Source organism: Carassius gibelio, chromosome B21, assembly GCF_023724105.1.
Source record: "Carassius gibelio isolate Cgi1373 ecotype wild population from Czech Republic chromosome B21, carGib1.2-hapl.c, whole genome shotgun sequence".
Classification (NCBI taxonomy): domain Eukaryota; kingdom Metazoa; phylum Chordata; class Actinopteri; order Cypriniformes; family Cyprinidae; genus Carassius; species Carassius gibelio.
The window spans coordinates 4,135,854-4,159,163 of record NC_068416.1 but is presented as its reverse complement, the minus strand read 5'-3'; the positions used below and the strand labels follow the sequence as shown (position 1 = coordinate 4,159,163).

The window sequence follows — 23,310 nt, the reverse complement described above, 5'->3', positions numbered from 1 at the left end:
TTAATTATTTAAATAATTTGATAAACTTGTAATTTAGATTACATTTTATATTGAAATACTGCATTGTAGGTTACATTATTGCTTATATTTATACATTTCAGGTCCACCCAGTGGCTTTTGACTATTTGAGGGTCAGATGGTTGTGAATTCATACCTCAACATTGTGCGTCCCGGAACCAGGCATCTTTTGCACACATAAATTTTTTTCAAAGGTAACAAGTTTTACTTAAGCAATTTCATTCACGAAAAAGGTTACTTTTTCCAAAATGAAATGTAGTCATTCATCACTGTTAACTGTTAATGTCGTTCCAAACCTGTAAAAGCTATGTTCATCTTCGGGACACAATTTTAGATATTTCAGATGAGAACTGGGAGGCTTGCGTCTGTCCCACTGACAGCCAAACAATTAACAATGTCTAAGCCCAGAAAAGTATGAAAAGGATTGTAAGAATAGTCCATCTGCCATCAGTGGTTCAACTGTAATTTTACGAAGCTACAAGAATAATTTTTTTATGCAAAGAAAACAAAAAGAACAACTTTATTCAACAAAGTCGTTATCATAGCTGTCTTCGTTCAAATCAAAGCGTAAATAAACATAGAAAGCGTGTCCATGTGACCCAGCTGACACAGAACAGGCTATGAAGTGTGTGTCCAACAGATACTCTCAAATGGCGCTACACTGACGCAGAGGAGGCGAATTGTTGAATAAATCCTTATTTTTGTTTTCTTTGCATACAAAAAGTATTGTCGTCGCTTCATAACGTTACGGTTGAACCACTGATGGATTATTCTGATTATGCCTTTCATACTTTTCTGGGCCTTTACAGTGGTATTTACTGGAGAGTCTATGGGACTGTCACAATCTTCCCAGTTGCATTCAGAATATCTTAAATTGTGTTCCGAAGACGAACGAAGCTTTTACGGGTTTGGAACGACATTGAGGTAAGTGATTAATGTCAAGATTTTCATTTTGGGGTGGAGTAACCTTTTAAGTACTGGTAAATGCTGATTGTATTGTATAAGTGGCATTTTGACATTTATTTTATTGAGCTAGTTTCATTTGATACATAACTTTATCCTGATGCTTTTGCTTGTTTTTATGTGCAGATGTTTTCTTGGAATCACAACACTCACTGGATACAAGACGGACACATAGAGGCAAAACAAGTGGAAAAGTATCAGAAGAGGGACAACCCTCATGTGTGTGCTCACATACTGAAAGTCCATCAACTTTCTGAGATATTTATTAAATTGTCTTTTGCAGGAATATTCTTAAATTAATAGAACATAAGCTCAAACAACACAATTTGTTATTTAATGTTGATTCCAGCATTTTATTTGAACCCTTTTCTTTAAAACATATATTTTTTAAATGTTTATTTTGATTTTTTTACAAATTCTGTTGATTGACCTTTATTTTTATAGAAAGTTAATGTTCTACTCTGAATATGGCTTTTTTTAAACCATTATTTGTGATGCTATGCTATTTTTATGATAAGATTTAACTGTTGAAAGACTGAAAATTTTAATTTAACCAGTAAAAGCCTTGCAATGTCTTTCTGCCAGTTTTAATAAATCCTTATTTGCATCATCATTGACTTGGTTTTCATTCATTTGTAAATGTATTAAGATAGAGCTCATGATAATGCATTTATATCAGTATTTTATAGTTTATTGTTAAAATTAGTCTTTAAAGCAGTTTCATTGTTAAATTACAACATCATATTGAATTTAGGGGTATTTACATTATTTTATTGGCAACTTTTGTTGCCAGTTAAATACTGTAATTTAATGAAATTACAAAATGCTGTAAAATATATTTATAGGACTTTATTGGCAACTTTTTTGCCAGGTAAATACTGTACTTTAGTGAATTTACAAAATATTGCTGTAAAATAAACTACTTGTAAAATTCAATGTTACTGTAAAAAATACTACAAACTACTGTATTTCACATACAGCAAATGTCCTGTAATCCATTTTACAGCAATTAACAGCATTTTTACAGGATTTTATTGGCAACTTTTTTGCCAGTAAAATCCTGTAAATTCTACAGTACATTTTTTACAGTGCAGCTTCAAAGGGGCAGAGGGACTTAAATGGATCATTGGATGCCCATTTTCAACAATTTTGTTTAATATTTTTCAACTGTAGTGTAAAACAACACTTTTTTTTTTTTTTTTTACCTTGTCAACAACAGCTCTGTTCACTGCGACCCATTTCAGTGCATTTTCCTTTAAATGCTAATGAGACTGCAGTGACCATCTGATCTGGATACAGACTGGATCTGGTGGCTACAGTGACCTCGGAATAAGAGAGAAACGGACTAAAATTAGCATACCGTATTTTCCGGACTATAAGTCACACTTTTTTTCATAGTTTGGCTGGTCCTGCGACTTATAGTCAGATGCGACTTAACTATCAAAAATAATTTGACATGAATTGAGAGAAATTAACAAAGAGAAAACATTACTGTCTTGCGGCTGTGGACGGTAATGTTTTCTCTTGGTTCTAAAGGAATAGGACTTATAGTCCAGTGCGATTTATATGTTTTTTTTCCTCGTCATGACGTAGTTTTGGACTGATGCGACTTATACTTAGGTGCGACTTATAGTCCGAAAAATATGGTAGATGCCATTCTTCTAATGATGTAGCAAGTACATTGAATGTTATGGGAAGTGTTCAGTGTTTCCTAATTATTGCAGCCTAAAAATCCTTTAACATATTTGAATATTAGAAATGTGTTATTGTGACTCCAAGACTGTACTGTGATTGGTTATTAAGGCACACACGATCCAAATTAGCTATTACGCTTTCCCTAATATTAAGTAATACAGACCATCTCATTTTCCAATAGTAATATCATCTCTGCATTTGTTGTTGAACTTGCTAACTAGCACATTATTAGGAAAGGCGATTTACAAAGATTCATTTAATAAAAAAGAAAAAAAAAAGAAAACCTTATACTCACTTCTTCTGTAAGTGAAGCTGGATCATAGACTCATTTAGGAAGATCGGGGGCGCATTCCCTTTAAAAACGTAGGTAATCCACTTTGTCCTCAGTGACCACTTTAAAGTATATTTAAACTCCTCAAGTGCACAATTTGCATCTTCAATCATGAATCATTAAATCAAAACATGTGAAAAACAAATTCAAATCATTAGCTAAGGAGTTTTGTTTGCCCGGCTACTTTTTCTGATGCCTGCTATCTCTGCAATCTCTGGTCAGCGGCTTATGGAGTTTGAGCTCAACATTTTCATGTGAGCTACTCTAACCCGAGTAGAGAAATGGTTTGCCCTGAGTCTTGTCTTTGTCTGTTCTAGAGGACTGTTCTTAGTGTGAATCAGCCTGAATTCTTACATCAGCCTAATCTTGTCTGTGCGAGTTGATTATTTCTGTGTGGTGTGGTCACCTGTCTAGGCCTTGATTCCTACCAGGACTCTGATCCTCTATTACTCAATTAATTAATTTGAGTCGCATTACTGTATCTGAGTACTTTATCCCAGAGAACCCTTACAGGCTCCTTCTTAGATGTTTTTATATCTGACATGTTTTTGATTGCCAGACAGCCATAATATCACCTTGCACAACCTTTCCTTTTATTTATTTTTTCTATAATTTAGTCTGGCATGTCCAATTGCTCTTTTGACTTCCTTATTAATATTGTTTTCCTCCTCATTAGTTCCTGACAGGAATACCCTTTTTTCTTATTAAGAATATTTGAGTTCTTTGGTTACCCATGGCCCATTACCCATTGTTGTTAGGAAACACTGTCAAAGTTTTAGTAGGAATAATAGAATTGACACACAAAGTTGTGTAACTATAAACCACAAGAACATTATCATTCAAACTGAGGCTATCATTTAAAAACAGATCCAAGTCAGTGCTCTTATAGCAAACATTTGAAGCTCGCTAGAGACACATGATTTACAACAAAACAATACCATTACAGTTTTAGTGACTGTGTTCATGGCAACCTCTTGTCTATTTAATTCCCCTCTTGGGTTTTGACAGCGTCACAGAAACCTCTTTGAACCACATATTTAAAGGCAAAAGCATGTAAAGTTTCTTAAGAGAAAACTAATTTTAAATTTATCTATCCTTAAAAGAAATATAAAGAATAGGCTGCTAATCAGTTAACTTGACAACTTGAAGTGATCTGTCAACAATCTTGACAAAACACAACAATATTTCTTCAAGGTATTACTTTACTTTAGCCACAACAGATTCCAGGTTCTTTTCTTGTACAAAAAAAAGAAAAAAAAAAACCTTACACTTTTAAAGAAAAGAATGGAAAACATCAGATGGAAACCAAGCGCAGGAAATGTTATAGTTAAATTTTACTGCTTACAGCAATGTTGTAAATATATATATATATATATATTTTTATCATATTATACAGTTTTTTTTATATCATATACTCTACAATTAATTTCTGCTATTAACGACATTGACATGTTTGTTCGATGCTGTTTATAGGTTTTTGTAGAGCAACTAATGGACAACCTGACATTCACAAACACCATTCTCCTCATGGAAGGACTGAAAGTTGCACCTCAGTCCTCTTATCCCATTTTCATCTTGCTTCTGTTGATTTATGTTTTTACAATGGGATGTAACATTGGACTTATAATACTGATCTCAACAGATAAAAATCTGCATCTTCCTATGCATTTTCTGTTCTGCAATTTGCCACTGAACGATATACTAGGAACCACTGTCATGTTGCCACGCTTACTACAGGATATTTTAAGGGAAGTCTCAGAGCGCTACATGACATATGTGGAGTGTGTTGTTCAAGCATATTTTGTACACATATTTGGGGCCGCAAGCCACTATGTGCTGATGATCATGGCCTTTGACAGATATGTTGCTATATGTAATCCACTGCGATACACAGCCATAATGACCAATAAAATGGTAGTAAAACTATCAGTATCAGCCTGGGGGCTGTCAGTACTTATAGTGTCTATTATGTTAGGTCTCACTATAAGACTGTCTCGCTGCAGATCTAAAATTGAAAACCCTTACTGTGATAATGCTTCACTGTTTAAACTGTCCTGTGAAAGTGTAGTCATTAATAATGTGTTTGGAATTATTTATACTGTAATTATTTTTACTTTCTCACTTGGGTCTGTATTTATAACATATGGCAAGATTGCTACTGTATGCATGACCAGCAAAAACAAAGCACTCAACAGAAAAGCCATAAAAACCTGTGGCACTCACATAGCTGTTTATATAGTCATGTTTGTTTCCTGTGCAACCGTGGTTTTTCTCCATCGTTTTCCTGAATACTCTGAAAGCAGAAAACTAGCTAGTATAATGTTTCATATAGTACCACCAGGATTAAATCCTTTAGTATATGGTTTACAAACCAAAGAAATAAGACAAAAGTTTATAAAACTTTGGTACAGAAATAAAGTTAATCTGAAATAAATTAATTAAAAGGAATGCCTGAAGTGTGTGTGTGTATGTATGTGTGTGTATATGTATGTGTATATATATATATATATATATATATATATATATATATATATATATATATATATATATATATATATATATATATATATATATATATACCTTTATTAACAAAATCACAATCCTGTTTTAAAATGTAATTTAGTAACAACACACTGATGTCTCTTGTTCTGTCAGATATACGTTTCAACATTTAGCCAATTTAACCCCTAACCTGTCACCCCCCAGCCCCAGACACAACATGACATACCCAAAATAAAAAGGTTGCTGCTAATGAGTCTTTCTGACTCAACATACATTTATAAAGCTGTTTGCAGTTCGTTATGATATTGGAAATATATCAGCTCAAACTTAAAAATGTAAATAAAATATTCAAAGTATAGTTTTTAAACGTATAATAAATTGTGTTTCTAAGTATTTACCGCCACAACATAATGAAGCTACAGTCTATTCATGCTTCATTTAAAATATGAGGACGTTCTCTGTAAAACTGTGCTTGTTATGAAACATTTTGTAAGACCATGTCATGTGTGTTTTAAAGAAGGCTAATAAAAAAAAAAGTTTACGGCCCTCTGTAAGCTCTCCTGCAAACTGCTGCCTTACATCTGACCTGGCAAACTGCCCCATTCATGATACCATTGCTCTCACTTCACGAACATTTCACAATTCTGTCAGGTATCAAAAGTCTTTCTAAAAAATAAAAATGTTGTGCCCTTACGTCAATTATTTTGACAAAATGCATCATAAAGCATAACTGCACCTTTTCTGCAGCTGCAGGAGAGCTAACACTAGCTTGTAAAAAAGATAGTAATTTTCTTATATCTTTAAAGTGCAGCTTCCAAACACTTCAAAACTTTTTACATACAGAGAACAAGTCATTCTGAAGAAACATGCATATTTTCATGAATTTCCAAAGCTCTGTGGATGAAAATAATTTAAAAGAAATCTATCAGACACCTGATCTCACTCTATCTCTATGAGTTTGAGGGGGTGAGTGGGTGCATGTGATGTCTCACTGCATCACTACATTTTACAAACATTACAGGTCAAAGCGATCTGATGTTCCATTTACCTAAATAAATAACATAGTGTATGGCTCAAATTCAGTGGCGTCATATTTCAAGTAACTCAACTAAATTGAGGTCATTTGTTTTATAATTTGATTACTGATTGTGTACTTGTCTTTCTTTATAAATTAAATTCTGTTTGAAATCAAAGTTTAAATCAAGCTTCCTTGTGCTGTAAGCTTTTGCAACAAAATTACCCTATTTAAAATACACAAATACACAGAATAAGCAAATGTTAAAGATTGAGATTTTTGTAATGGTAATTGAGCAATGTTTATATGTATGTAAATAAAATTGCTCATCGTCAAATGATATATCATCAAATATGTATTTTTAGAAGACTTTTATTAAGCCACTCAAAGCTTGAAATAATGATTGCCTTTAAAAAAAAAAGTTGTAAATGGTAGTAAATTAGAATTAGAATAAAAATGCTATTTCCGGGTCCAAGCCTTTACTCATTTCACTTGAGAATACTATATCAACAGCCATTTGTGAGCACTATTTTCATTTTTCATGATATTTTATTCAGATTTGAAATAGAAACTGAGGCATGTGGCTTTCAACCCATTACTTTTCTAGATTGCTCCAGGACTCATTTCATGTATTTTTATATCAATATATATATATATATATATATATATATATATATATATATGTATGTGTATATGTGACGTGACATTCAGCCAAGTATGGTGACCCATACTCAGAATTTGTGCTCTGCATTTAACCCATCCGAAATGCACACACACAGAGCAGTGAACACACACACACACACATACTGTGAATACACACCCGGAGCAGTTGGCAGCCATTTATGCTGCGGCGCCCGGGGAGCAGTTGGGGGTTCGATGCCTTGCTCAAGGGCACCTAAGTCATGGTATTGAAGGTGGAGAGAGAGCTGTTCATGCACTCCCCCCACCCACAATTCCGTCCGGCCCGAGACTAGAACTCGCAACCCTTCGATTGGGAGACCAACCCTCTAACCATTAGGCCACGACTTCCCAAATATTTATTTATTTATTTATATATATATATATATATATATATATGTATATATATATGTGTGGCAAAAAAAAACATTTCAAGGCACTTCAGTGTCTATAACTATTTTATACTATATTAATATTTTTGAGCATTATCAAATCTGGTTGATAAAAAGTAAAGCCTAAAGTGTCTTCTCTCCAAAGACACCAAAATTATGTTTGTAACACCCTGAAGTAGGAAACTGTTACAATTATAAGTTAGGTAGAGCACTTTCATCTGTGAGTCCCATAATGGGGGGTGCTGGCTAACAGGTTAACATGGCTATTTAAGATAAACATATAAAAAAAAATATATATATATTAAAATTATGCTCAGTGTCTCAGACACTAATATTTTAACTTTCCATCTGGGATTTCAGTATGGAGATAAAGGTTAGGGTTATAATTGTTTCAGTATTACATGATATAGAGATCGCTAACACATGTGACCAACTGGGCGGCAACGTCATCAGAACGCAAAGAATTATGGGTATGTTTGAAATAGAATAGCAGGCTAGTGTTCTGGCATGAAAATAATGAAAAATTAGCATGAAAAACAGGATATATTCCTACAAAATGCAGTGGGCTAAAGAAAACATTGTCGGACCATACCGCTTAAAACTAAATCCTAATGCAAAGATGAGATATGACGAGAAAATAAAGAGAATCAAAGGACTCGATTCCGATCTTACTACTATTTAAGTTATGTAATTGTGTTTGCAACCAAAGAACACTGATTTTGCACAATTCTTCCTTAATTCAGATAAAGGAGGCAGAATTTCATTCAATCTGTGTTTATTTTATTTACAGACATTCCTAAAAAACATTATATGTGAGAAGAGACATTACAAAATCTTTTGGAAAACAAACAAAAAAAAAAAACATTTATATATTAGATGTGAGCATGGTGTATAATTCTATCATGACACCTTCACAACAATACTTGGACACATTGGTCAAAGCACAGCACACAACCACAATTTTATCCAGCAAAGTCTTCAGCTCAGTCTCATGAGTGGTGTGGACAGTGCCCGGCGATGGGAGTGGATTCACAGGACCTTCCATCTCAGGTGGAGGTGTAGTGTCTAACAGTAACAATATAAAGAAATTGTGTCGTCATCACCTCTATTCCTAAGGAATCCAGATTAGCTATGCACAGGGAGTAACATACACTACCGTTGAAAAGTTTAGGGTCAGTAAGATTTTAAAAAGTTTTTAAAAGCATCTTCTGCTCACCAAGGCTGCATTTATTTGATAAAATAATAATAAAAACAGTAATATGTAGTAAAATGACTTTTATATTTTAAACAAATTTATTCCTGTAATCAAAGCAGGATCAGATTCCAACATTTCATAGGCAGGTTTGCCTGCAAACACAGTCACCAAATAAATTGCAATGTAGCCTAGATGTACAGCATTTAAAACTGATTAACGTTACGCTTTAGTACATTGGTAACTTAAGCTCATTTTCTAGCCATGTCATGCTAGTTAACAATTAACATTTACAGAGAGTAATTGTAACTTACCTTTGTGAAAATGCTTTGAACACACCATCATGTGTGGTGGAGTGTTATCGAAGGTAATCTTGGCTTCCTTACCACTGCTATCCATGCCATTCGTCGCCTTTTTGTCACCTCTGAAACATGGCTTGTACTATTATTTTTCCACGCTGGAAAACGATAGAAGGATATTCCGTTCTTAAGCTTTACGCCACTTCTATCGTGAGAACGACTATTGCAGTTTATAACACGGCAGGTAGAAGGCATCTTGAACACTGCGTTCTTCCCTCCATGCAAAGAAGTCTGGCGCCTAATGTTTGTGCCGCGGATTCCCAAAATGCTTTGCGTTCACCACTGGGAATACGTCATGATGACGACACATTAGCAATCTCTATTGTGGGAGTACAGTATTGTTCAAAATAATAGCAGTACAATGTGACTAACCAGAATAATCAAGGTTTTTAGTATATTTTTTATTGCTACGTGGCAAACAAGTTACCAGTAGATTGTCAGAAAACAAACAAGACCCAGCATTCATGATATGCAAGCTCTTAAGGCTGTGCAATTGGGCAATTAGTTGAAAGGGGTGTGTTCAAAAAAATAGCAGTGTCTACCTTTTGACTGTACAAACTCAAAACTATTTTGTACAAACATTTTTTTTTTTTCTGGGATTTAGCAATCCTGTGAATCACTAAACTAATATTTAGTTGTATGACCACAGTTTTTTAAAACTGCTTGACATCTGTGTGGCATGGAGTCAACCAACTTGTGGCACCTCTCAGCCGTTATTCCACTCCATGATTCTTTAACAACATTCCACAATTCATTCACATTTCTTGGTTTTGCTTCAGAAACAGCATTTTTGATATCACCCCACAAGTTCTCAATTGGATTAAGGTCTGGAGATTGGGCTGGCCACTCCATAACATTAATTTTGTTGGTTTGGAACCAAGACTTTGCCCGTTTACTAGTGTGTTTTGGGTCATTGTCTTGTTGAAACAACCATTTCAAGGGCATGTCCTCTTCAGCATAGGGCAACATGACCTCTTCAAGTATTTTAACATATGCAAACTGATCCATGATCCCTGGTATGCGATAAATAGGCCCAACACCATAGTAGGAGAAACATGCCCATATCATGATGCTTGCACCTCCATGCTTCACTGTCTTCACTGTGTACTGTGGCTTGAATTCAGAGTTTGGGGGTCGTCTCACAAACTGCCTGTGGCCCTTGGACCCAAAAAGAACAATTTTACTCTCATCAGTCCACAAAATGTTCCTCCATTTCTCTTTAGGCCAGTTGATGTGTTCTTTGGCAAATTGTAACCTTCTGCACATGCCTTTTTTTTAACAGAGGGACTTTGCGGGGGATTCTTGAAAATAGATTAGCTTCACACAGACGTCTTCTAACTGTCACAGTACTTACAGGTAACTCCAGACTGTCTTTGATCATCCTGGAGGTGATCATTGGCTGAGCCTTTGCCATTCTGGTTATTCTTCTATCCATTTTGATGGTTGTCTTCCGTTTTCTTCCACGTCTCTCTGGTTTTGCTCTCCATTTTAAGGCATTGGAGATCATTTTAGCTGAACAGCCTATCATTTTTTGCACCTCTTTATAGGTTTTCCCCTCTCTAATCAACTTTTTAATCAAAGTACGCTGTTCTTCTGAACAATGTCTTGAACGACCCATTTTCCTCAGCTTTCAAATGCATGTTCAACAAGTGTTGGCTTCATCCTTAAATAGGGGCCACCTGATTCACACCTGTTTCTTCACAAAATTGATGACCTCAGTGATTGAATGCCACACTGCTATTTTTCTGAACACACCCCTTTCAACTAATTCAACTAATTGCCCAATTGCACAGCCTTAAGAGCGTGCATATCATGAATGCTGGGTCTCATTTGTTTTCTGAGAATCTACTGAACCTACTGGTAACTTGTTTGCCACGTAGCAATAAAAAAATATACGAAAAACCTTGATTATTCTGGTTAGTCACATTGTACTGCTATTATTTTGAACAATACTGTACATAGCCTACTACTAAAAAAAATCTAACTTTTTTTTTAAGGTTTAATCACACAAAATTTCTTCCATGTTTTATTGAATATAGATAGATTTATAGTAAATCCCCTTTGTTTACCAAAAAGTTAAGTTTGCTTAATTTTCAATAATTAAAATATAAATTAAATTAATGTTTTGTGTTTAATGTGCATATCAGAAAATGCTTTATTTAAAACCCCGACTGAATGGCACTTAAATGCACTCAATTCATCTGTTAACTTTGTCATTGTTCACAGTACAAGTACAGACCGAGAAACAATGGATGATAAATAAATATTTATTTTTGATGTATGCATTGCATTCTATGCATTTAAAAATAAAAAATAAATTCTAAAAAAGGAAACTTAGTTGTTCATTTTAAGAGACCCAGGAGTCTTATTTTCTCTTGCATAATTAATATTAATAAGCAAAAACACATTTTATCCAATTACTCGATTAATCGATGGAATTTTTGGTTGAATTCTCGATTACTAAAAAATTTGATAGCTACAGCCCTAGATGTAAGTGGCATAGCAAATAGCATGCTGTACTATTCCACCGTGATAATCTATTTACCAAATGGGGGTTAGGAAAACGACACAATAAATTATGTGCATCAAACATTAGCTTGGGATGTTTTTAAGCATTGGTAGTGAAAGCAGCTGCCTGCATCCCTTCCCTTCTAATATAAAAATATGGAAATGCTAACATATCTTACATTTTTCGGTAAACTTTATAATAAGCAAAAATACTGTTTGCTAACAGTTAAATGACAATTAACTAAATATTAATTAACTATCAATTTACCATCTATTAATGATTGTTATATTATAAAGTATCTACCATCTAACTTAATTAGCAACTATGGTTTTGGGAAACGCACCCCTAAGCTGTTAATATTGACCTCTTTCAATATGCTAACAGTGAAATGGTAAAACGTACTTCACAGGTAATTTCAGATTTTTTTTTTTTTTATTTATTATTTTCCCAGCTACACCATCAACTTCATCCTCAACATCAACAGATGCATCACTTCTCAGTGCTGATGTTTCTTCTATATAGCCAAGGAACCACAAGCTCTATAATTATAGCTGATATCCTGCACAGCCCAGAGTTTCAACTGATAAGTGTGTGCTGTCATATTATTAGAAAAAAAAATCACTATTGAATTCCCACCAAACTATTTTTTCAAGCAGTATTTGCACTGTAAACCTTTTTTTTATTTATATAAAGTGTGGGTGAACTTAAACTGTATGGCTATGCTGTGGTTCCTATAGGCTTTGCGTCGGGGGGCCTCTATGTCCATTTTGCTTGGGGCCCCCAAATTCCTTCAAACGGCCCTGAATCTAGCTTCTTAGTACTAAGTTATTAACCCAACAATACCGGGGTCAGTTCATTTTTTTGAAGTGGGCATCGCAAACATATGAGTTTGGTTGTGTGGGCCGCGAGCTGAAAAAGGTTGGGAACCACTGATCTAACTGATTCAACTCATCAGCTCATTAGTAGAGATTGCAAGACATGAATTGGCTGTTACGATTGCCAGCTGGAGTGCCCACGAGCTCTGCTAAAGGGCACTTCATTCCTTCCCTTACTGTTACCACTCTCCCCGGAATGCATTTCCCATAACTCTCTGCCTAGGAACTTGTTATCAGACTCCAGCTGTTTCCCATCAGGAAGACTTTAAAGGTTGTCCCAAATGGCACCCTAGGTCCTTGCAGTTTTTCTCAGAGTCTGCACTTTTTTTACATAATTTCACTTTGACTGTCGGGTAGAATTATTCTGCAAAGCTCGCCCCAGTGCTGGCTCTACAGAAGTGTGGACTGAGGGTGCATATCTGTAAGAGTGCAAGTGCAGATGAAGTGTTTGGGACAGGGACATACACTGCTGATTATTGTTAGCCTTTAATATTTTCTTGTACCCATGTTTTCCCGCGTTTACTTGCTTTGCCTTGCCTTCGTGTTTTTGATCTTGATCTATGTTATGTTTAGCTCGAAAATCACTTTGTATCATCAGTCCTGTTTGAAATAACTAACTTCTGTGTTTCCATGTTGCTGCTTCTCACACAATGAGTCAGATTTTTTTTTTTTTTAAATCAAGATCTAGACTGTGATAGGTCTAAACGCATGACATTTTCAGAGGAACTTCAGATCAATATATATCATATTCAGAGTGTGCTGTTCAAGTTTATTTTGTACATGTTTTTGCAGTAGCATGCCATTATGTGCTGATGATCATGGCCTTTGACAGATATGTGGCTCTATGTGGCTTTTAATATCCAAATCTGTTAAAAGGATTTTTAGGCTGCATTAATTATGTAAACCGGAACTGGAAACACTTCACATAACACCCTATGCACTTGCTACATCATTAGAAGAATGGCATCTACGCTAATCTTTGTCTGTTTCTCTCTTGTTCCGAGGTCACCGTGGCCACCAGATACAGTCTGTATCCAGATCAGAGGGTCACTGCAGTCACCTGGATCCAGTACGTATCCAGACATGATGGTGGATCAGCACCTAGAAAGGACCTCTACTGCCCTGAAAGACAGCGGAGACCAGGACAACTGGAGCCTTAGATACAGATCCCCTGTAAAGACCTTGTCTCAGAGGACCACCAGGACAAGACCACAGGAAACAGATGATTCTTCTGCACAATCTGACTTTGCTGCAGCCTGGAATTGAACTACTGGCTTCGTCTGGTCAGAGGAGAACTGGCCCCCCAACTGAGCCTGGTTTCTCCCAAGATTTTTTTCTCCATTCTGTCACCGATGGAGTTTTGGTTCCTTGCCCGCTGTCGCCTCTGGCTTGCTTAGTTGGGGTCACTTCATCTACAGCGATATCGTTGACTTGATTGCAAATAAATGCACAGACACTCTTTAAACTGAACAGAGATGACATAACTGAATTCAATGATGAACTGCCTTTAACTATCATTTTGCATTATTGAGACACTGAATTAACTAAATTTAAAAAAAAAAAAAAAAAAACTTTCTCTGTGACAATGCCTCACTTTTAAACTATCCTGTGAAAATGTGGTTGTTAATTATATCTTTATCTATATTGTTTATATCCAAAATCACTTTGTATTACCAGTCCTGTTTCAAATAACTTGCTTTGGTGGTTCCATTTTGCTTTTTCTCACACAGTGAGACAGAAAAAATTATTTTATAAAATTCTACTCTGTGATACAGGCTATGCCATTTAGCGTTGCATTGTAAATGTACATCATTGTTAAGAAAATACCTCAAATGGCATGTTATTCAGCTGTAGTGACGTGATGCATTTGTCCATATAAGAGATTTCCTGGAATGTCATATGTGAAACAGACATTACAATTACGAATCCCACTTGTGAAAGAGAAAGTACAGGAGTGTTTAATTTAATAATCACATAAATCTGGGTAAATGATATAAAATTTATACGAAAATATTTTGTAAATTGGGTAGTTTTTCAACAAACTTATTTCTTTTTTACTCTTACTTTAGTTATATTATTTTTCAGTATTTTTACTTGTACTCAAGTATATTATTACTTAGGTGGCAATACTTTTACTTAACTACAATGTTTTGTTACTCTTTTCACCAGTGGCATAAACACTCATTAGGGAACGTCTCCGGTTACTGTCATAACTTTGGTTCCCTGAGAGTGTGACCGAGAAATTGCAAAGGTTTTCATGTTCATTGCTTGATCATTACAGCAGCATTTCAGTCTCAGATTCTGAAGCAATTGTCACTTTCACAGCATTTTTCACTGCCCACCGACTTATCAGTATTTGCATGTGATTTGCATAGGTTAGTGACAATTGGCCAGTTTATTTAAACCCCTTACTAGTAACCCCCCTTTTTTGGCATGGAGACCGAAATTACATACCCAAAATAAAAAGGTTTCTGCTCATGATTCTTTCTGACTAGATACATAATCAACCTTTGTTCACAAAGCTGACACTTTAAAGTTTACTGTTCAGGAATCAGAATCACTCAGACTGTTATGATAATAGAGATATATAAGCTCAAACATAAAAACAAAAATAAAAATATAAAAAACATATGTTTTAAATGTATTTAAAAAAATGTTGATGTAGGAAATGAGTTTGAAAACACAGTGTAGCTAAGGCCACAAGTCTTCCAAAACTTCATTAAAAATTTCATAATCAAATCTGTAAAACTGTGAATTTTATGAAATATTTTCTAAGGCCATGTCATGTGTGTTTTTAGAGAAGGTTAATCAGATTGATTTATGGCACTTGTCATCTCTAGAAGATCTCACATGTAAACATTCCTGTGCTCTTTGTGTATGTTTCACTGTTGAAAGCTGCCCGATTCATTATTCTATTGTTCTCACCAAACGAGTCTTTCACACCTCCGCCAGGTATGACACATTATCCGCATTATTCTTTTATCATTATTCTTTTGTTTTTATTCCACCTTTATTAGCCTTGATTGTGGTTTTTCAGGCTTTACAAAGCAACAAAGCAGCGATCTCACTTCAGTCTCTCTTTGCATTTAGCCCTTATTTATCAAAAGTCTTACTATAAAAATACAACAAAACATTTTCTTACGACCTTACGTGAATTATTGAGACAAAAATGCATTATGAAGAAGAAAAGCACCTGCTATTAGTAGCATTGGTGCTAAAGTTAGCATCAAGCTACATCTGACAATTTATGAAATTATTAGTACACTTTTACTCAAAACTCACTTTAAACCCCGATCGAGTGTTTATAATAACTTCCTTTAGTGATCAGGGGTGGAATTTGGTCGTTTACTGTTGTAAAAATATGTTATTTGTAGCCTTTTTCATCGCTGCACAAGTTAGCATTTCCGATGTACATTTTCGATTTTTTTTATAAAAACGCCCCAGATCTCAAGAAATTCTCATACCAAGCTTTACTATCGTAATCGCGGGTTTATTATTCAGATATTTTGTGTGTACAGAGGTGTTTCAGTGTTGTTTTGGCCAGATAACTACCAGGAAGTGTGCAGGAAGCATGTGACACGATGGGGCGGTGTCCAGATATGACACTCTAAGATTGACACTGGGAAGGCCCAATCGGAGTCTGAGTGACACACAGCACGAGCTGACGGCACACCAAACACATACACAGATCGTTGGGAGAGGCTGTTTATCATCTGATCGTGTAAATCCGTGGAAAATGAATAGAAATGACTATTCTGTCTGAAGAAATATGAAGTAAACATCAGTAAATATATCCATATATCTCCGCAGATATGCATCTTTGGTCTAAAAATCCTTATTGACGCTGTTCAGTGAGTCTATGTGAACACAAAGAAACCGCTGCTGACGTGACTGAATATGAGTGAGTGGTGAATTTCTATTCAAAATGTGGCATAATACGGATTTATTATTTTGCACTCCTGACATAAATCACTAAATATCTGTCACTGCAACAATGTTTTATCAAAATATTGGTCAAATATCGAAGCTAGAGTCTTTAAACTTTCAATTGATGCACAGTTTGTCCAGATGAAGTAAGACAGTGATGTTTAATGTGCTGTGAAAGTGAAACAATAATAAACTGGGGCCGTCGGCGATGTTCGCACGTAAAGGGGTTAACTGGTTTTATCCTATAGGGTTTCAGGATTTCAGAAAAGGGGAGGGATTCCCATCATGACATTTGTAATGTCTCGATCCCACTCTCAGGTAACCGAGGTTATGACCATAACCAGAGATCTTTTGCCCTCTGGGATGATTGCAGCATCAGAAACAGCGCTGAACCACAAAATAAAAGCTAAGGGCAAGTAAACAGTTCTTCACTGAACATCTATCAACCTGACTGTCATCTATCTTGGTAAAAACAGCGTGTTAAGTAAGTGTTGGTTTATTAGATAAGTAAAAGGTCTGTATTTTTGTTACTACTTTTTTTCATTTTTGATATGTAGTGATAAAACAGTTCAGGATGTGGTGTGTTGCACTATGGAAATATTCAAATGACAAGATTTGCATTTATGAACCATATATACAGATTATACCGACAGAATCATGCAACTGAAGGTGAAATGTCATTAAAATATTTATACTTTCAAGTAATCTTAAATATCTGAAACATGTTGTATGTATTTTTCTCATAGTGGAATGCAGTAGTGCCAGATGATATGTTATTAATGACAATGTCTCTTTGTTACTCTATACCAACAATTTTGCAGGGCAGCAATGGACAACCTGACTTTCACAAACAGCATTCTCCTCGTTGAGGGACTAACAGTTACACCTCAATCTTTCTATCCTGTTTTCATCCTGCTTCTGTTGGTTTATGTCTTTATTATGCTTTCCAACATTGGACTCATAATTCTGATCTCAACAGAGAAGAATCTACATCATCCTATGCACTTTCTGTTTTGTAACTTGCCACTGAATGATATAATGGGAACCACTGTCATTTTGCCACGCTTAATGCATGACATTTTCAGAGAAACTTCAGAGCGATATATATCATATCCAGAGTGTGTTGTTCAAGCTTATTTTGTACATGTTTTTACAGTAGCATGCCATTATGTGCTTATGATCATGGCCTTTGACAGATATGTGGCTATATGTAATCCGCTGCGATACACCGCTATAATGACTAATAAAATGGTGGTTAAACTATCAGCATCAGCCTGGGGGTTGTCAGTATTCATGGTTTCAATTCTGTTAGGTCTTACTATACGCCTTTCTCGTTGCAGATCCAAAATTGAAAACCCTTTCTGTGACAATGCCTCACTTTTTAAACTGTCCTGTGAAAATGTGGTTGTAAATAATATCTTTGGAATTGTTTATACTGTGATTGTTTTTACCTTTTCACTTGGGTCTGTATTTATAACATATGGCAAGATTGCTACTGTATGCATTACCAGCAAAAACAAATCACTGAATAGTAAAGCCATAAAAACCTGTGGCACTCACATAGCTGTTTATATAATCATGTTTGTTTCTTGTGCTAGTTTTATTTTTCTTCATCGTTTTCCTGAATACTCTGAAAACAGGAAACTAGCTAGTATAATGTTCCATATTGTACCACCAGGACTAAATCCTTTAGTATATGGTTTACAAACCAAAGAAATAAGACAGAAATTTGTAAATATTTGGTGTAGACAAAAGTTGAATTCCTAATTTTATATATATATATATATATATATATATATATATATATATATATATATATATATATATATATATATATATATATATATATATATACACTTTAAATATACCAACTGTATTATATTTTTGTAAATAATACAGATCTCTGGAAAAAAAAAGAAGTTCTCAATATTAGATGCATGTATTTTATCTATGTTATTCTTTTCTTTGATTGTCAGTGAAAATGTTGGAAAAACACTGTTGTTAAAGGTTGTATGTTGTATGTTAATTAATATTCTATTAGAATGATAAAATAACTTTGCTGCACTAATTAATCTACTGATAGATTTTTAGATGGAATTAATTTATTTGTTTGTTTTATAGACTTTATATTAAAAACTTTTATATTAAATATTTTCAATACATATTACCAGCAAGGTACCAGTTGTAAATACCATAGGAAAAGGTAAATTTACATGACTTTTCTTTGTCTCCAACTTGAAATATGATCTAAAAATATCAAGTACCATCTGTACTTCACTGTAAAAAAAAAAAAAAAAAAAAAAAAAAAAAAAAATCATGGGTCTTGTAATTTCCATCAAAGAAATTAAGGTGATGATTAAAAATAATGTGTGGATTTCATTAATGAAATTGTGATTCAGTGTTGTACTGAAAATAATGAGGACTTTCTACTAATAAAACCAAGAGATTTCCTCATGTTTTAAGGATAATTGGAGAAGTTATTAAACTAAAATAATTAAGGAAAGAAGGCTGCCTATTTATTTCAAGATAATAAGCTCAATTTTGCAGTTTTATTTTAGAGGTGACTGTTAGCTCCAAGCATGCTTTGCATATGGCTGGAAATGGAGAGTACATTTTTTTATTAAATGCTACTTAATGTGTTTGAGTGAAGGGAAGCATCTATTAATGTTTAATGTTCAGTTACGTTTGACATTTGTAAGTTTCTGTTACATTAAAGTTTCCATTGCACAGTGCAATCGTTACCACTGTGCAGAAGAGTAGAGCTTATGGTTATGAATACTACTCCTCTAAGGCATTAAGCCTTGTTTAATGGGCAGTAGCTTTGCTAGTGCTAGTGCAGTACTTTCCAACATTTCTTAAGTAGTTTCCTACTACACATTTCCCTAATTATATTAAATTCATTGTGTCATAGATTAATATAGGAGATTTCACAAAATCAAGCCTGAAATCTACTCAAAAAAGTATGTGTAATATTGTTACCTTAATTTAAGTAAATAGCTCATTAGATTTTATACAGTGTATACAAATATTATAATCCTTTTAATAGCTTTTGAGCAATATTTATTGAACAGTAAAACAATAAAGCAACTGTAGTAAATATTATTTAATCATTGAAATGTTGACTAATTAACTGTATTAAAATAGAAATAGAAAATATACTTAGAACATTTTACTTCACAATTACACAGATTGTGAGTGAACAAGGTTTTGCTCAAATGCCTCTTCTGATTTTTGTAAAATCACTGATGCATGGAATGGTGCGTCTTTATTTTGATATAACAGGGATGCTTTTTAAGCCCTTGCTTACAGCTAATTATGTAATATGTTCTTTAATTGGAGAAAACTGCTGACCTGTATCAGTTGTATCATCATCACCTGATTTAGAAGTGTTGGCCAGAGGTGGGGCTATTTTCATCGTACGTAAAGTGGGTGAGGACGAGGATGTCTCGATAGAATATGGAACCCTAGGCAGTGGCCTTCATCTTATCTGCAATTTTTGGTCTCTTGTTTCTCTATGGGGTTCAGGTCTGGTGAGTTGCTGGCTACTCAAGCAAACAACACCATGGTCATTTAAGCTGGTCAGCAGAAGGAAGCATGAAGTGCTCCAAAATTTATAGGTAAATGGATACAGTGACTTTTGTTCTCAAAAAACACAATGGACTAACACCAGCAGATGACATTGCACCCCAAATCATAACAGATGGTGTAAACTTAACACTGGACTTGGGCTATGAGCTTCTCCACCCTTCCTCCAGACTCTAGGACATTGGTTTCCAAATGGAATACAAAATTTGCTCTCATCTGAAAAGAAGATTTTGGACCACTGGGCAACAATCCAGTTCTTCTTCTCCTTAGCCCAGGTAAGACGCCTCTGACATTTTCTGTGTTTCAGGAGTGGCTTAACAAGAGAAATATGACAACTGTAGCCAAATTCCTTGACAAGTCTGTGTGTGGTGGTCTTTGATGCCTTGACCCCAGCCTCAGTCCTTTCCTTGTGAAGTTCACTCAAACTCTTGAATCGGTTTTGCTTGACAATCCTCATAAGGCTGCGGTTCTCTCGGTTGGATGAATCCTGACTCCGGTATAGACAGTGGATATACTTGACCCTTAGGGAACTTAGCATCAGGCAGCAGGTCGATGGCACAGTCCCATGGCCTGTGAGGTGGTAAGTGGGTGGCTGCCTGTTTGCTGAACACATCCTGGAATGCCTGATTTCTGGAGGGTGTAATGTGAGGCAGGAGTGTCCAAGGATGATATCGACCGTGGGTCCCTCCAGTACCAAGAAGAGCATCTCCTCTTCATGAAAGAGGCCAATCTTGAGAGTTAACAGGGGTGCCTGAAACTTAACCCGCCCACATCCTAACATCTTTCCTTGGATAGTTTTCACTCGGAGCTCCTGGACAACTGGAGACAGCTTAGGAGATGTTGTGAGATGAAGCTGCCCGAGGAGCCCCGAGTCCACCAGGGCTGAAACAGAAACAGTGCATTCTGGGGTGACTAGTTGGACTGGCATGGTGGTAAGCTTGGAAATTACAGGGTTCTGTTGGATAGTACTCAATGAATATGGTTATTATGGAGTTCACAGGAGATCGTCATGAGGATATCTGAGGATATAGCAAAGACAGGTTAGTAGAAAGAGGTCGGGCACCAGTTCAATGGATAGTGAACATTAGACCGGACACCGGAGTACTAAGTTCGAGGTGTCTTTATCCTGGTGAGTGATAACTGGGTGCAGGTGCAGGTGATCAGTACTTGGGTGATTGGGATCATGCTTGTTATAGTGTACTTATTCAGTTTCGGTATCTACAAACTTATACTAGATCTACCTAAAAAGTAATATATATATATATATATGTATATTATTAAAATTATATTATTTGTATCTTTACTATATTGTATTTATTTGTGCTGTTGCTTGTAGTTGAATAGAGTATTCTTCTTTTTATTAGAAAGTATAGTTTTTCCATAAACATAGCACATACCAAACTATACCAAAACCGTGACTCTAAAACCGTGAAACAAACCGAACCATGAAAAAGTTTAACTGTGCCACCCCTACTCTCTGCACAAACGCTTAGATATACACCTAACAGTGCACTTTTAAATGTTTAAAATAACATTGTAATATGCTTTAAGTGTTCTGTATCTACAGATTTTATTTTAAGCAAGTTATCCTTTGAGATGGATAACTTGATCAAACGTAATCAACTCAATTAATTAATAATTAAATTATTATGAATTAATAATGAAACAATAAGAATTACAACTTTTCAATTAAAAACAAAACTGAACTATTTTAACGGCGAAAGAGAAAAGATATTGGGGCTCCAGTCTGACTTGGGCTGAGGAAACAGGTTAGCTGACGGCCAAGGGCTGCTATTGGGCTTAGGCTTCCTGATTTCTGTGATTGGAAACGAATGATATGAATCAGGGGCTGTTTTATACTTGAATGACAAAATTCTTAATTTGTAATGTGTGGTGTAATTTATTTATTTATTTATTTGTTTACTTAATTATTTTAATTAGAATAATAATTATTTATTATTTTATGGATTCCCCAAATTTCCCGCATGGCCCATTTCTGTATGAGAAACCGTATTATTTATTCATTTTAAATGGATTATTATTTTAACACATTTTAATTAATACAAATAAATGATAAAAAAGTGATACATTTCTTAATTTGTGGACATCATTTTCGGCATGTCATGTGCTCTGTACATAGGACTAGAATGTGTTAAAAATAAGCCAGATAATGAATAAATATGTGTGACCTGCTGAAATAAGCAAATTATTAAATGTACATTTCAAGCCTGTAAAAGGATACAACTAATACATGACAAAATCAAAGATTTGTTTTATCTGATAATTAATGCAAAATAAATCATAAAAATGTACATGCTCTGCTTAGACAATTATTTATGCAACAGATCTTTCAGAAAACCGATATTAATAAAATAACACAGGTAATGCAAGCAACCAATCTTTTAATTAATGCCAGCCTACCATAATTACATTGTTAAATTGTACAGTTAGTTATAAATTATGTTATCAAATAATAAAACATACATGCATAAATCTCTGAGCATCTCAAATTTATCGTTTGACAGTAGCAAACATTATAATCTTATAAAACAGAATCAACTCACTGAAAATGTACCGTATTGCAGATTTGATGGTTTGTGTTTAAATGAAGAGATCCCCTGTCATGATTCTGCCCTTGTGTCCTTAATTTTCTTCTAGTCTTGAGGCAGGATCATGACAGACCCGTGTTTTGTGTGCAAGCACATGGCCTGGTCGTTGGGCCATGTGCTTGTGTTGTCTCGTTCCCTTGCCCCGCCCCCTTTTTATCCTAGTTTTGTTGTGATTGCCTTATCTGTGCCACCTGTTGTGTCTTGATTAGTCTTCCTATTTATATCCCCTTGTGTTCACTGTCCTGTGCGGTTCATTGTTTCTATGATATTGTTACTCTGCGTTGCTCTTTGAAGAAGACGTTGTGATACCTGTTGTTGTTTATCTGTAGTTAGTGGTCTAGTGTTTAGAGTCTTTGTTTATCGTGTCAACCCAGTCTTAAGTAATTTAGTCTCTGCCCTAGTCATTGTTTTCCCCCTCGTGGGTTTTGTTTTACCTGTTTTTGTTGATAATAAATCCTGTGTTTTGTGATTCCTGTCTGCGATTGAGTTCCTCCCTTACCTCTACATAACATCCCCATTGAATGACTAAGCACCGCTTCTTAATTTGAAAAACATTAATCATTTATATCTAGCCAAGTTTCGTATTTAATGCCAACTTCTAGGCAACCTGTAACCCATGTTTTTCCATCTTTGTACCCGTGAAAGTGCACTGGAACAGCA

At 35.0% G+C, this 23,310-nt stretch overlaps 2 protein-coding genes across 2 annotated transcripts; both read left to right on the top strand.

Annotated features, from left to right (window-relative positions):
• Positions 1-4,498: 4,498 nt before the first annotated feature.
• On the top strand, positions 4,499-8,238 carry LOC127985981 (olfactory receptor 146-like). The gene is made up of 2 exons (XM_052588202.1): positions 4,499-5,412; position 8,238. Coding segments are annotated over exons 1-2 (915 nt in total).
• Positions 8,239-17,284: 9,046 nt separating this feature from the next.
• On the top strand, positions 17,285-18,223 carry LOC127985983 (olfactory receptor 146-like). Its single transcript, XM_052588205.1, has one exon. It carries the CDS (start codon positions 17,285-17,287, stop codon positions 18,221-18,223), a length of 939 nt encoding a protein of 312 aa, XP_052444165.1.
• Positions 18,224-23,310: the final 5,087 nt, after the last annotated feature.